General features: G+C 41.9%; 1 protein-coding gene across 1 annotated transcript; it reads right to left on the bottom strand.

Annotated features, from left to right (window-relative positions):
- Nucleotides 1-3,775: 3,775 nt before the first annotated feature.
- lgals3b (lectin, galactoside binding soluble 3b) lies at nucleotides 3,776-10,789 on the bottom strand. Its single transcript, XM_067479954.1, has 7 exons — nucleotides 10,652-10,789; nucleotides 9,284-9,305; nucleotides 7,398-7,500; nucleotides 6,145-6,476; nucleotides 5,977-6,065; nucleotides 5,427-5,595; nucleotides 3,776-5,161 (listed from the first exon to the last, which is right to left on the bottom strand). The coding sequence occupies exons 1-7, from the start codon at nucleotides 10,738-10,740 to the stop codon at nucleotides 5,003-5,005; spliced, it is 963 nt and encodes a 320-aa protein (XP_067336055.1). The 5' UTR covers nucleotides 10,741-10,789; the 3' UTR covers nucleotides 3,776-5,002.
- Between the last annotated feature and the right edge of the window lie 4,071 nt (nucleotides 10,790-14,860).

Raw genomic sequence — 14,860 nt, 5'->3', positions numbered from 1 at the left:
CAAATTTGTTATTTCAAAAGTGCGTATTAAACTTGTAGCCTTTTCCATTAATCGGTACCCAAGAAGTAGCTCTCAGTTTCAAAAAGGTTGGTGACCCCTGCTCTAAATGTTCCGGTTACATTCAAATATTTGTAATGTATTTCAAGATACATTTTTAAAACTAATCACAAATAAAATTTTCACACAAATAGCTTTATTAGACTCCTTTTATTTAATGTTTAATATAAGTTTTATTTTTCATTATTACTTGATAACTAACATTAGAAAAACTTGAAATACTGATTATTTGTACAATAATAAGCTTTGTGGCTCAATGGGTAGAGCAAGAAAATTAGTGCTGCTCACCCAGGGACAATGGCTTAGATGCAGTGAAAGAATTCCATTGTAACATGTTTATGTAACATGTATCCACTTTCAATGACAACAATAAAAGCTTCAAGCTTCAAAAAGCTTAATAAATAATGTAACTTTTGTTACCTGATCAGGGACTCCTGTTAGTCCTCTCTCTATATGAGGAGAGGGTAGTACTCCACGAAAGTAGTTTTGTGGAGTACAAATACTTGGTGTCCATCCAGACAATAAACTGGACTGGTCAGTTATTGCAGCATCCTTATATAGGAAAACACAGAGTAGGCTGTATTATAAGGAGACTAATGTCCTCCAACATCTGCAGCACCATAGAATAGCAGACTGGACAAACTAATAAGTAGGGCTGGTTCTGTTCTGGAGGAGAAGCTGGATCCTCTGCACGTTGTGGCTTAGAGGTAAATGTTGTCCAAACACATCTCAATCCTGAAAAATCCCTCTCACCCACTCCACTGTGTGCTGGCTGCACAGAGGAGAAATTTCAGCCAGAGACTGACATTGTCAAGTGCTCCAGAGAACATAACAGGAGATCCTTTCTCCCAGTGGTCATTAAACTGTTCAACTCATCCCTCTCCTGTAAAAGGAGGGGGGGACTTAATGGTCAAAATGGACAAATAATATTGTTTTTATTTAATTTATTATTTTTATTTAATTTACGTTCACTCCTCTAGTTGGGTTTTTTCTTACTTATTGATCAGTAGTTTGCACATATACTTTCCTATTGTCTTGTTTTAGTGGAAGTTTTTTCTTTTCTTTTTAATTTTCACAAGAATAGAAGCTGTAACAAGGCAACACAATTTCCCTATGAGATCAATAAAGTTGTTTGAATTTAACTGAATAAAAAAACACATTTAGCTGTTAATGTTTGAAACATGACAAAAGTCTGAATGTCTCAGCAGTAAGGACAGTCAGACCTTCTCTCTGTACAGTTTGCAGAACCAGAAACCAGGAAAACCAGCAGAAAACTGGCTGTAGATCAGTTGGTAAGGGAGTTGTCCACGGACCGCACAGGTTAATTGGTTTGATCTCTGGACCTGGCTATGTGACGATGTGCCCTCAGGCAAGAGTTGGAACTCCTACGGAAGTTGCTCCTGTTGGGTCAGGTGAGCACCTTGCATGATAGCTATGACAGCGTGTGTGAATGGGTGAATAGGAATCAACATTGCCACGTGGCTTTTATATAAGTGCCATTTACCATTTACCAAAACCATTGCCCTTTCTCCAGTCAGGGGTCAAACCACCACTGAAAACAGACCAACCTGATCAGGCATTCAAGTGTCGCCCTCTGGTGGCAATGTAGAGAAAACCCTCCATCACACAGAAGATGGTTTTGATGTCACAGAGTGGCTTTTAACTAGATTTTAACAGTTACAAAAATGTAGCAAAAGAGAACACTTAATTCAGCTTAGAAACGTTAAAAGTTAAATTGCCTTAACTGAACTGGTTGATTAATTAGTGTAAATTAATCAAAGATTAATGGCTTTCATCTTGTCCCTTCAGAGGTCACCGCAGCAGAACATGCTGAGGACATTGATTTGGCATCTGTTTTTATGCATGATGCCCTTCCTGCTGCAACCCTTCCATTTTTATCTAGGGTTGAGACTGGCACCAGGATTGCCCCTGGTGGCTGGGTGGGATTTGATCGTGCAGCCTTCTCCATCCCAACCCAATGCTGTACCACTGAGCCACCAGCCATCCTAATCAATAAATCAAGTTTCTATGGAAAAAGCTAACAAAGGTAACTGTAGCACAGCACAGTGGGTAGCACTGCTGCCTCACAGCTAGAAGGTCTCTGGTTCTGGTTCTCTGGGTTCCATGTTGTCCCTGTGCTTGAATGGGTTTTCCTCTGGTTTCCTCGCTCAGTCCACAGACATGCATGTTAGGTTAACTGATGAATCTAAATTGCCCGTAGGTGTGAATGTGAGTGTGAATCGTTGTCTGTCTGTTTATGTTGGCCCTGAGACAGCCTGGACACCTGTTCAGGGTGGACCCTGCCTCGCACCCTATAACACCTAAGAACTCATCCTGTTCCACTTCTCCTGAACACTGATTAGATTACAATAGAAAATCTGCCCTGGAAATGTATTTAAGTCTTGTTTTTCCAATGACTAATTGTGTTGTGCAGACTTCATTCTTACTGATTTTGGACAAATCAGAAAAAAATGCAACAACATGTCTGTGCCCCAATGCCCACCAAGTGAGTTGGAAACCTTCCCAGGCAGCAGCTACCAACTGAAGATTACAAACAAAAATCAGGGTGCCTGCTCCAACTGAGCTACAGGATTTCATTGATGTGCAAATGAGCACTATAAAAGCAATATTGCTGATGTCGCCATTGTCAAAGTTCTTGTGCTTCCACTTGGCAAGATGTCGCTCCGTGCAGCTGCCCGTGTGGCTGGTGCCTAAATCCACATCTGGCCTGGGAAAAACAGCTTAAGAGGTGTCAGGTGGTCTTTGTTCTTTGGGTTCTTAGTCAGGGTTTTCTATGGGAGGGAACTTTTTGGAAAAGGGGATGGCAGGGTTCAGAGGAATCTGGACCTCTCTATGTTTGGAGCGCAATGATGCAGAGCTGAACTACACAGTTATTGAGGAGGAGACGATCAATTTACTCATTTCAGTGAAAAACTGCACCAGCACAAGTGCTACCATGCCTTCGTGGTGATGGAGGTCCGCAGTTTCTATTCTAGTCCAGCTCCAGGATTTCTCTCTCCACACCTTGACACCCAGCATGCACTCTCTTACCTGAGGGCACACTCAGTGTTGTTAGTGATGAGGTCGATCGAGATGGTGTCGTCACCTCAATTTCATTGAATTTTATTTCGTAAGGATTTATTTTAAGTCTTGACAATTAAATGAACATTCGTCATAAATATTATTGCTTCGTTGTACATTTTACAGTCAATGTCCTCTCAATCAGACCAAAAGGCAGCAGGTTGATTCTAAATCTTATTTATAACCCTACATCTTTGTAATCACCTACAGATTTATTGTTTTAATCCTCTCAACATCCCCATTAAAACAAAACAAAAATGTCAAATAAACAAACAAACAAAAACAAGAAGACATCCTTCACTAAACAACTGGTTTGGGGGGGGGGGGGGGGGGGGGGCAGGGTCCACCTTGGACAGGTCTCCAGTTTTGTCTAAGGGCCAACAGAGCAACAAACAGACAGACAATCATTCAGGGCTTTAGGGCCACCATTTAACAGCTGAAATTCAAACAGGGACCTTCTACCTGCAAGGTGGCAGCACTCCTAACAACATGTTGATGAAACTTTATTTGTAAAGTATATTTTTAAAGATGACTGATAAGCTTAAAAACAAAAACAAAGGTGAGCAAATAAAGTTAAATATTTTGAGACTAAGCACCAATTAACTGCCAACTTTGTTAAAAACACACAATAGCACTATTTTCGGAATAATATGATTTATTACAGACAAACATCCTGGATCATCTAAGGACATTCAAATCAATTACAACAGAGGTCAATCTATCTGTAGATTTACTAATCATCTTTTGTGGATTAATCCAACCTCACCAAAATCATCATATTCAGTGGATACTGAAGATTTATCTCAACAGTTCCAAATTATTTATTTCTATATCAAAAACTATACAACATGTAAATTTAAAAGCAAAATTTTTTAGAAACTGAAAATCTATTGACGTTGTACTGTAGAATCGATTTAAGGTGTAATGATGGTCTGCTGTTTAGAAAATCTACAAGGAATGCAATGACCATCTCCAGATCACTGATAAAACTCTGCTGGATCTCGAGTAGATCCCTGTATGATCATTAGTACATGTCTGTATGATTCATAGATCTCTGGTGGATCCCCAGTAGATCTGTGGTGGATCCCCAGTAGATCCCTGTATGATCATTAGTACATGTCTGTATGATTCATAGATCTCTGGTGGATCCCCAGTAGATCTGTGGTGGATCCCCAGTAGATCCCTGTATGATCATTAGTACATGTCTTTGTGATTCATTGATATCTGATGGATCTCCAGTAGATATCTGTATGATTATTAGTACATGTCTGTATGATTCATAGATCTCTGGTGGATCCCCAGTAGATCTGTGGTGAAGCCAGAGTAGATCTCTGGTGGATCCCCAGTAGATTCCTTTATGATCATTAGTACATGTCTATATGATTCATTGATATCTGATGGATCTCCAGTAGATATCTGTATGATTCTTAGTACATGTCTGTATGATTCATAGATCTCTGGTGGATCCCCAGTAGATCTGTGGTGGATCCCAAGTAGATCTCTGGTGGATCCCCAGTAGATTCCTGTATGATCATTAGTACATGTCTATTTGATTCATTGATCTCTAGTGGATCTCCAGTAGATCTTTTACCACTGTCGTGAATCCTTTGTTGTGTAACCGATTAACTTTTAGATCGACAATTTGTTGTTGATCATTTCGGGATCTACCAATGATCTATTGGGGATGATACAGGGATCTATCCCATATAGACCATTGGTAGATCCTCAGTAGATCTCAGCTGAAACACCTGTAACATCATAGTGTATTTATTTGAACTGATAATCTGTACATATACAGATAACCCCATCCCTTTATATCTCTGGTGGATCACTATTTGATCTCATCTGGATCTGGTGGTTAGTCTCAGGCCACAGTCTCCATCTGGACGTTGGATAGGGTGAGGTCATAGTAGATGCAAAGCAAGTTGATAGATCTCAGGTTGGTATTCCTGTGTTTGAAGACCAAGAGATGAGTGTTGTTGACGGCCACTTTAAACTCTGTGCTGGTGCACAGGATCTTCATCTGCAAAGACAAACATACACTCATCAATTGGATCACATGTTTGTGGACTGGCCTTTAAGACTGATCTATGTGAATTAAACATTTGATGGAGTGCCTCAGTATATGATGGTTACAGTGTATATCTCATGATCGCACCTTCTTCAGTTTGGCTCTGGAGATGTCTGCTGAATTTTGTACCCATCATCACACTATACCCTCCCATCTGCCTCTCAGCCCCTCACTGGGAATAAAATGTTAAAATGGCATAAATGAATAAATATTTGACCTCAAACGGCTGTCCCCTGGCGAAGGGGAAGCTCGACAGCTCTCTCTCCTCTCTCCCCCATTTCCCGCCAACGCAGGAGTTCCTAACGACCACCTGCTTGCCACCCTCATTGAAGCGAGGGTTGAAGTGGAAGGCCACATCATTTCCTGAACACAGATCCAGTGTGAACCTGCAAAACAGATGATCGATCGATGATTCCTGACTGTTGGTTAGTTTTGCTCAGTTCAATACATTGTCAATTTATTATGAAATGAAAGAAATTGCAGTCAATAGAATTGCTATTAAATAGTACAGTATATAATAGTATAGTAAATATATAGTACAATAGCATATTAAAATTCTACAGTATATATTAGAGTCCATGTATTTGTGTACAGTCAACACAATAATTCTAATAGACTGTTTTGAATCCCTTTATACTCTACAGCCTGTAAATGTTGCTTCTATATTTTTATTTGTCTAGCTCAAAGATTGATTATCTGTTTCTTGTCTTTCTGTCTCCAACATTTGACTTAAATAAAATGATAAAATGACCGAAGTTCAGACTGACTTCTCAGCGTTGGGTTTGATGTTTCCAGCAATGGTGATCAGCATTTTGTCATAAAGTCCATTGGGAAGGCTTTGTTTGAATGGCACCACCTGACAACAAAGACACTACTGGTTATTACATCAACGATCCACCCCTCCATCCCTCCATCTGCCCATATGCCCATCTCACCAGACTCTGCTGGGGGGCTGCAGGGACACCAGGTCCAGGTGAAGGACTGGGCAATCCTCCAGGTGCACTGGGTTGGGGGGAGGGCCAAGTGGGCTGGCTGGGGTTTCCTCCTGGCCACACACTTCCACCTTGAGCTGGACCTCCAGGCCAAGTGGGGTTAGGAGCAGGTTGACCCCCGGGGCCTCCAGGCCAGGTCGGGTTAGGAGCAGGTTGACCCCCAGGACCTCCAGGCCAGGTGGAATTGGGAGTAGGTTGACCTCCAGGCCAGGCGGGGTTAGCAGCAGGTTGACCCCCAGGACCTCCGGGCCAGGTGGGGTTATTGCCTGGTTGACCTGAGGATTGGTTTTAATTTAATCAAATAAACTGAATTTTAACTTTTAATTTAGCAAATGCACCTTGTTTGCCTCAAGTCTGGCTTTGATCATTTCCAGTAAGTTCTGTCAGTTTTAAATGCTCTGACCACTGTAAGTATAAAATGTTTCTATACACTGTGTTGATTTTGGGTTAGTTTAACAGTCAGAAAGAATCACCGGATAGACAGGAGAAAAGCTACAAGACAGTGTAGAAGCCAGTGTAATCACTCTGATTTGACCACATACAGGCTGTTTGTAGCTTGTTTTCATGGCAGAGAATTGGGACCGACATATAATATTGTGGAGGATCATGTCATAGTATTACAAAAACAAGTGCTAAAAAAGTCTTGAATAATTGTAAAGAAAGGGTTTGAAAATTTTCAAAAATGAAGTCGTAGTACATTAAAAAAGGTGTAATGAGTAATTAAAATGTTAAGAGTAAAGTCAAAAGGTGCAGACTGCATCACAGTCCATGGTCTAAGTCCATGTCAAGCCACTACTCTTCTTACCTAGCTGAGTGTATTCCATTGGCCTATTTTTATACATTTTAGAATTATAGAAAATTCAAGAATTGTTGCAATTTTTCACATTCTAAATTCCTCAGATAATTACATTCTTTGTAGACACCAGATCAAGTAGTTTCTCCATATACAAGCTGCTACTTCAATGTCAAAACGTGAAATTCCCTGTAGAGCCAGAGTTTGGTTTGTCCTCTGTGATACTGTACAATAAATAAATATGAAAAGTCTCTAAACTGCATCAGACTTCACCACAATTATCACTTTTTTAATGAGTAAAAATATTTATCGTCAGAATGTTTTCAAAGATGTGGGCATCAGAATCCTTACATAACACTGAAGCACAGAAATCTGAAGTAAGATAATGAGGATGATAGTCTACCTGGCCAGGTGGGGTTGTTGGGTTGTCCAGGCCAAGGTGAGTTCTGCTGCTGCATTCCTGATTGGCCAGAATTGTTTGACCAACCATCCAGAGCGTCTGAGAGCTGCAGAGACACGAGAACACTTTACCTGGGTTCTTCTAGCGTCCCCCAGGTCGTTGTGTGAAAACATCAAACATTACAGTTGAACTCATATTCAGTGTCTCTAATCTAATTCTCTAATTTAATTAGTTTTTCCAGCAAATAAGACTCAATCTTCAGTTTTCTGATTCTCTGTGTTAGCTCCTGAGGCTCATGGGTATCGTAGTCAGAGAGGTTCACAAAGAGTTTCAGTAACTTTCAGGAGTTTAAATTTGAAACAAAAACTGAAGGTGAGTGGAGACCTGCAGCCAATCCAAGTTCACCTGGAGCTAAAGTCAAATGTTATTACACTTCTGAATTTCCTTTAACATGGCCACAGCGTCAGCAGGACAACCTGCAATCATCACATTGCTGATATCAGTATCAGCAATGTGTGTTTCTGTGCTCACGGTGAGTTTCCTCTGTACCGACTGTGTCAATTTGTGCAGCTCGGGATAAGGATTGTGTCTAACACGTATCCACCCGCTCTTAATTTCTTCCTCCTATTTCAACCAGCACACTGTGTTCAGTGTTTGTCACCATGAGCAGCAGCTGCTTTAATCACTTGTTGCATAGTTTGCATCTTTCTCCTCTTTCTCTGCATGTTTTGCATCATGCAATAAACTGCCTTAGGTTCCTCTGCTGTGACACGTTGCAGCTCAGAGCTACTCACAGCAGCGTGTCTACAGTTTGTCTAAAGAAAACTGGAAAAAACAACAGGGGACTTCCTGCCTGTCTGTTCACTCCTGCTCAAACAAACTCAAATACTGAAAAGCAACAGGAGCATCACTAAATGTGTCCCTGTCCCTGAATGCAGCACTGTTTGTGTGCAGTGAGGGTGTGTTCAGGTGAAAGGCTGTTCAGGAATACACACACACACACACACACACACACACACACACACACACACACACACACACACACACACACACACACACACACACACACACACACACACACACACACACACACACACACACACACACACACACACACACACACACACACACACACACACACACACACACACACACACACACACACACACACAGACCTGCAGACATTCAGGCTGAGCAGCTTTAATTATGTGCAGCTGGATTCACATTAAACCTCTTTTCATTCACTTGTTTAACAAACAAGTTCTCTTTCTCTTTGGGGGTGGACCTGCAGGACATGTGTCCTGTTTGGCTAAAAGGTTGTGTGAAGATGAAAATCTGAAATTTCATTCACAGATTGCATCATGGCTTTCTGCTGACTCAGCACCTGGTGATGTAAACTGTGGAGGGAGGTGAAGGTGGTGCACAGACGAGTTGTGTTGTCCCTCAGTGTGCGTCCACACTGGACACAGTTCGTAATGAAATTTGTGCGTTGGTATTTGAAAGGCACTGCTGGACCTGAATCCTGACTCTGTTCATGCAGATGTTTTGTTCCAACATCAGACCAGCTAAAAACTATGAGCACTGCTGTCTGAAACTAAGGAGAAACCAAAGCTCACAGGACCACAGCACACACCTGGTCTACACCTGAGCTTTTTACTGAGCTGCCAATTTCATCTCATGATCAAAATCAGATGATCAAAATGATCAAAATGACAGAAACATTTCTTCAAACTGTGGTGACAGAAAACACAGAAATTTAACAATAAACATGAAAAGAAAAAGACAGGGCACTGAAGACAGGCAGCAGTTGTAGTACCAGTAGAAGCAGTAGTATTTTAGTAGTAGTAGCAGCAATAGTTTGAAGGGGACAAAGATAAAGCTCGACTTACATCCATCCTGCTCGTTGTCGTTCTGAAACACAGAGAACAGGTTTAAATTGCAGCAGCAGCATAATGAGGACATGTCTCAGGGTGTGGTGAATGTGTCCTGACATGAAGAGAACCATGAAAACCCTGAGCCAGAACAACCTGGTCTCAGGGTTTTTATTTCTTCTGAATTCAAAAAACTGATTTTACGAAGCGTTCCTATTTTTCTGACCACTTCAGCAGCAGCTGCTCGCTTCCCACAGTGGACAAGTACAGGCTGGAATGGTTCCTCAAGTCCTGCATGAACTTTACAAACCTCTAAACCTTATCACAGGAAAAAACCCCAACTTCATGTGGACATATGAACATTTTGGGAAGACACTTGTACTCCTAACAGCCCATTCCCCTCCCCAGCTGTGCAGTGCCGGTCCAAGCCTGGTAAAAATTGGGGAGGGTTGCGTCAGGAAGGTCATCCAGCTTAAAAAAAACAAAAAAACAAAAACTGTACCAAATCAACATGCGGACAATGAGCCGCTGTGGCAACCCTGAACTCACGGGACAAGCCGAAAGGACAAAAAACAAACAAAAAAAAACTTGTTCGTGATGCTGCACATTAGGTCAGCATGTCCTCAAATACTCAAATACTCCAATACTGTAATACTCTCTAATAAGACTCTAGTACAATATTAACTTTCCAGTCTTCAATGCGGTTTTTTGGAGCCACAGCAGAATCTAAACCTGACTCCTCTGTGTTTCATAATTATGATTCAATTATTGTCTCTGAGGACATAGCAGAACTTCATTTTATGTGAAGTAAACTGTCTCCTGTGGTTCTGGTTCTGACTCAAAGTGACACCAAACTTTCATAAACGGGACACAAACACCTAAGTGAAGCAGGAAAACACGTCAACACATACTGCAACAAACACCACTGATGCTGTACCTGAGGACACACTGGGTTTTTCCACTGCTGGTTTCTGTGTTGTTGGAGGGTGGAGGGTGGAGTCTCCACCCACACACACACCACACACACACACACACACACACACACACACACACACACACACACACACACACACACACACACACACACACACACACACACACACACACACACACACACACACAATACTGATCTCTGTTGTTTGAACTGAAACCCGACTCTCTTCTTCCTAAACAAATACTGCAGTTCTGTCTCAGCTGAATGAAGTCGTCTTTCCACACAAGCTGTTTCCTATACCAGACCCAAACCTTGATGTCTCACTTTCAGATTCACTTCCTGTTTCTTTTTAAGGACACACACAGAAACTCAGGCAGATACCAGACAAACTGCTGCCAATAAAAAACAAAAATAAAGTCTGAAGAAAAGAAGGAGATGTGCTGAGAACGTACCTGAGTCCACCTGAGAGCTGCACACACAAACAGAGGCTGTGGGTAAACTGCTGCAGTTTAAGTCCAGGAGCCGCACCCTGTTCACACATGCAGGCCACACCCCTAATGAGTGTGTCTGTGTGTGTGTGTTTGGGCCAGTTGCCATGTAAACTTTATTTTTACACTGTTTGTTTGATCCAGGCTATTTTTTCTGTCACGGACACTTGAGCTTGAAGAGGATCACTGATTGATCACGGGATGCTTTGATATTATCGGTTACTATGGAAACTAAGGAGCCTCTCCCAGGTAGCATCTCTAACTGTGACCAAACACCAACTTGTTTCTGTGGGGGACATTTGTCCAATAACAGGAGCTGGACATGTTGCTAATTGTGTAAATGGACATTGGTCAGGGACGTGACCTGTTCAATAACCGTTAAATTAAACTTGGATCCTCGTGTTTGTCCTCAGAGGGACACAAACACACAATGAAGGTGCTTCTGCTGAATCCCGTCTCCTACACAGACATTTAAAGGACGGCTGCTGTTGGTCCAGTCGTGTCTTAAATTGAGGAACCTGCTTAGAACAGAGGAAATGAACCGTGTCATCAGTGTCTCATCAGGCTCAGCTCCTGTCCAACTGATCCAGGATCTGGTGAGGGGGGATACATGATCAACAGGTGTTAGTCCAACTCTAAATCACAGGAGACCCTGGAACTGGTCCCCCTGCAGGTCTCAGACTTTCTGTAAATGTGACGATGACCTCTGATCCACAACTGCAGCTGTGACATGGACACAGACCTTCCTATCTTCTTCAAACTGGTCCAGCAGGTTAGGCTTCCCTCAGTACTGGTTGGACATGAGCAGTGCTCAGTCTTTTTGTAACTGTTTTCAACACATCTGTTGGTTTAGAGTTTGAGCTGTTTTGATCCTGCAAAGCTACAATAATCAATGTGTATTGATTATTGGTTATTGATCCGTGCTTTTTACTCCTTATGACTTTCTGTATTTCAGTGTCCATGATCTGGTAAGAGGGACAGACTGGTTAGAGACATGGTGACTTTTATTAAATGTTTAGTTTTATTCAGAGACAACATGAGACAAAGGTGCTGTTACATAAATACACACACACACACACACACACACACACACACACACACACACACACACACACACACACACACACACACACACACACACACACACACACACAGACTGATACACACACCCTGCAGTAGAACAGAGCCAACAGTGATGATTCATGGTCACATACTGACTGTGTGTGTGGGCTTGGTGTGGTTACGTTACACACACGTTTTGTGTCCTGGTGCCTTTCCTGCTCCCTCCAGGACGAAATGTGAACTGCAGCTTTCAGAGGTGGTAGAAGTAAACCAACAAATACTCAAACATAAGAGTTTCCCACTACAAGTACGAGTACTAACTGCATGCTGAATATACTTTAAGTCCTACAGTATCAGTACTGCAATAACTAAGTTATTCATTGAGTTCGTGATAAAAGTATTTTAAAAACTGTGGAAGTCAATGTTGTTAGTAACATAAATGATTTGTTCCACATGTGGCTCAGAAATTTAAAGTGTTCTCCTCTTGTTCAGTCTAATGTGAAGAACCTGATTTCTTACTAGTTCCTGTGAAAAGTCAACGTTTTGTCAGTAACAGCACAATGTTTTTTTTACTGCTCTAAATTGCAACAAACACAAAAGAAAAACCCAACAAAGAAGCTGATTTTACCACTTGTACTGACTGATACTTCATCCAGTACTACATTAGTATGTACTGGTTCTGTAGGATCTGTTTGGCCTGAAGCTTCAGGAACACGGAGCAGAGGAAAAGTACAGTGATATAAAATATATAATACTCTGCTGTGGCAGAAGGTGGAGCTGTGGATCTGTGGATCCGTGAATCTCACACTTGCTGATGGGGTTTTCAAATTAAAAATCCAAACTAATAAATTCAGTTTGTGAGGACAAGGACAGGTGAGACCGAACCTTTTCACCTGAATAAAAAGAATCAAAGATCCAAAACATCCAGCCGAGGGAAAACCAGCTGTAGAAAGACTAACGTGTGTGTGTTTGCAGACTGGGATAAGACTTGGACACACACCCAGTTCTACAGACAACAGCAGGGAGGGGACTACTGTGTAGAGTAAGGGGGGTGTTTTAGATCAAAGGTTGGTGTCTGTGTTAAGTCTTTACAGTGACACAGGAACATGTGGACAGATTGGAAAAGGTTTTTACTTACTGCCTCCGTCACATGACGTCTGCTGTTAGCTCTGCATCCTTAAATGTTTAAGACAAGCTGAATTCATCAGTACTGCAGGATCCCAGAGACCCGGTAGAGATGAGGCTGCTGTAGGATGTGGATAAATACCTCAGGACACAGAGCTGAACGGATCTTATCTTCTCAGATCAGAGATCTTCTCACTCCGAAGACTCTGAGGAACGAAGACTTCCCACATTCGGCTGCACCTGGTCTCTGTAGCAACTGGAAGAAGGCAGAGAGTCAGTCAAAGTTCTATACACTTCACTCGGGATTCACTTGGAGTAAATAGATTTTAAGGAGAGCAACGTTTGTTTCTCACCCACCATCATTTTACATTGTTGACCATGTGTTATTATTGTAACCACGACGACAGAGGCCCTGTAATGTTAGTACTTTAACCCAGACTACCCCCTCCCCCCTGGAGAAACAGAGAAACTGTTTCCGCTTCTTTTTGTTTGCAAGAACAGAGAATAGTGAACATTGTACACACACTAGCTTCATGCTAAGCAGCCCCATAATGTTCACACACGTTCTGAGGCATAAATCAGCTGTGGACATTTCTGTCTTCAGGAAGTGAACAGGTTGGGTCTATTAGGACAAACCCTCATTAGATCTGAACCTATAAAGACTTATGGACGCTAACACACACACACAGTTTTGAATACACACATATTTGTGGAAGCTTCGTTTATATCAATAAACCCAATGAATAATTATATCTCTGAATTCTTGATCCAGGTTCATCAAGTATATCTAATATTTTCTTTGTCTTTTATTTTCTTTCAATGTGTCTTTCTTCTTCTGTACTCAGCTTCTTCACAGCTTCTTCATTAACTCTTGGATCTGTCCTGCTCAGGCTGATCAGTTCAGAGTGAGGTCCTGGATCAGCTGATGGAGGACTGAATGAGCACTGACAGAGGACAGACAGAGTTCCACTGATAATGTCTGTTATTCCGGGATTTCTGAGCCCAGAGTGCCCCCATCCCAGTGTTAAGACTCTGAGGTCTCTGTAGTGTCTGTGTCGTCCTCCATTGCAGCTTTTTTCACATTTCAAACTTCTTCCAGCTTCTCTTTGATGTGCACTGAGTTGCTGCACTGGTGCATCATGGGAGAGGAGACAGTCTGCAGCTCATTAAACCAAAAGGACTTTACCAGATGTTATGGTAAAAACAGAGACGAGCAAAAAAAGTCTGCTCTGAAACTCATATTTGACTAAAATCACATCAACTTTTTGTCTTGTGACTGAAAACGTGTTTGAATCTGTAAAATCTGTTTGTGGTTCTAAAGCTGCTGATGTTAGCGTCACTTAGCAGCTACCAGCTGCATCAGCTTGCTCCATCTCTGTTTTTACCGTTATGAGCTCAGTCCAGGAGGAGCAGCAGGATTCAGATCCACAAAGTCCAAAGGTAATTACATGTTCAGAACTCGAGCGACCAGAGGACCAGGCAGAACCCACAGTCCAGGAGAACTAGGCAAAGGTCTAAGGTCTGAATCAGAACCAAGCACCTTCACAGACGACAAGAAGCTGAGCATCTGCTGGTGTGGAATAAAATCTTGGACTGGGACACATGATGAGACGTGACAATAGGAGACTCCCAGGTGTGAGGCAACACACAGTCTGTCACTGTGTGTGTGTGTGTGTGTGTGTGTGTGCTCTGACTACATCTGTGCCTGAAGTAGCAATTAAATGAGACTCCATGTTTAATAAATCAGGCAGTACACACACACACACACACACACTAACAACAAAGCCTTTAATTAAAGCAATTTTCACCTGAGGGCAACAGAAGGAGTCTAAATTATTATTCAGATGTGCTGTGATTTAGACTCTGTCCCCGTGTCTCTGCTACAGTTTCTATGAGGGACAAATTACTAACCACTAATCAACAACCACAACTAGTCGTGCATAAACAGGAAGTAAAGTCTGCAGCCGGAGAATTGAACGGTCCAGG

The sequence above is a fragment of the Channa argus genome, chromosome 16, assembly GCF_033026475.1.
Source record: "Channa argus isolate prfri chromosome 16, Channa argus male v1.0, whole genome shotgun sequence".
Lineage (NCBI taxonomy): Eukaryota > Metazoa > Chordata > Actinopteri > Anabantiformes > Channidae > Channa > Channa argus.
Note: the sequence above shows the minus strand (reverse complement) of the source record. Positions and strands in the feature narration are given on the sequence as shown.

What these genes read in the sequence shown, in the direction of transcription:
- lgals3b (XM_067479954.1), bottom strand. Translation starts at nt 10,740, where the DNA reads ATGTGTGAACAGGGTGCGGCTCCTGGACTTAAACTGCAGCAGTTTACC. An exon ending in CAGCTCTCAGGTGGACTCAG is followed by an intron (nt 9,306 to 10,651) that starts GTACGTTCTCAG and finishes TCTGTGTTTCAG; the next exon opens with AACGACAACGAGCAGGATGG. An exon ending in CAACAACCCCACCTGGCCAG is followed by an intron (nt 6,477 to 7,397) that starts GTAGACTATCAT and finishes ACCAATCCTCAG; the next exon opens with GTCAACCAGGCAATAACCCC.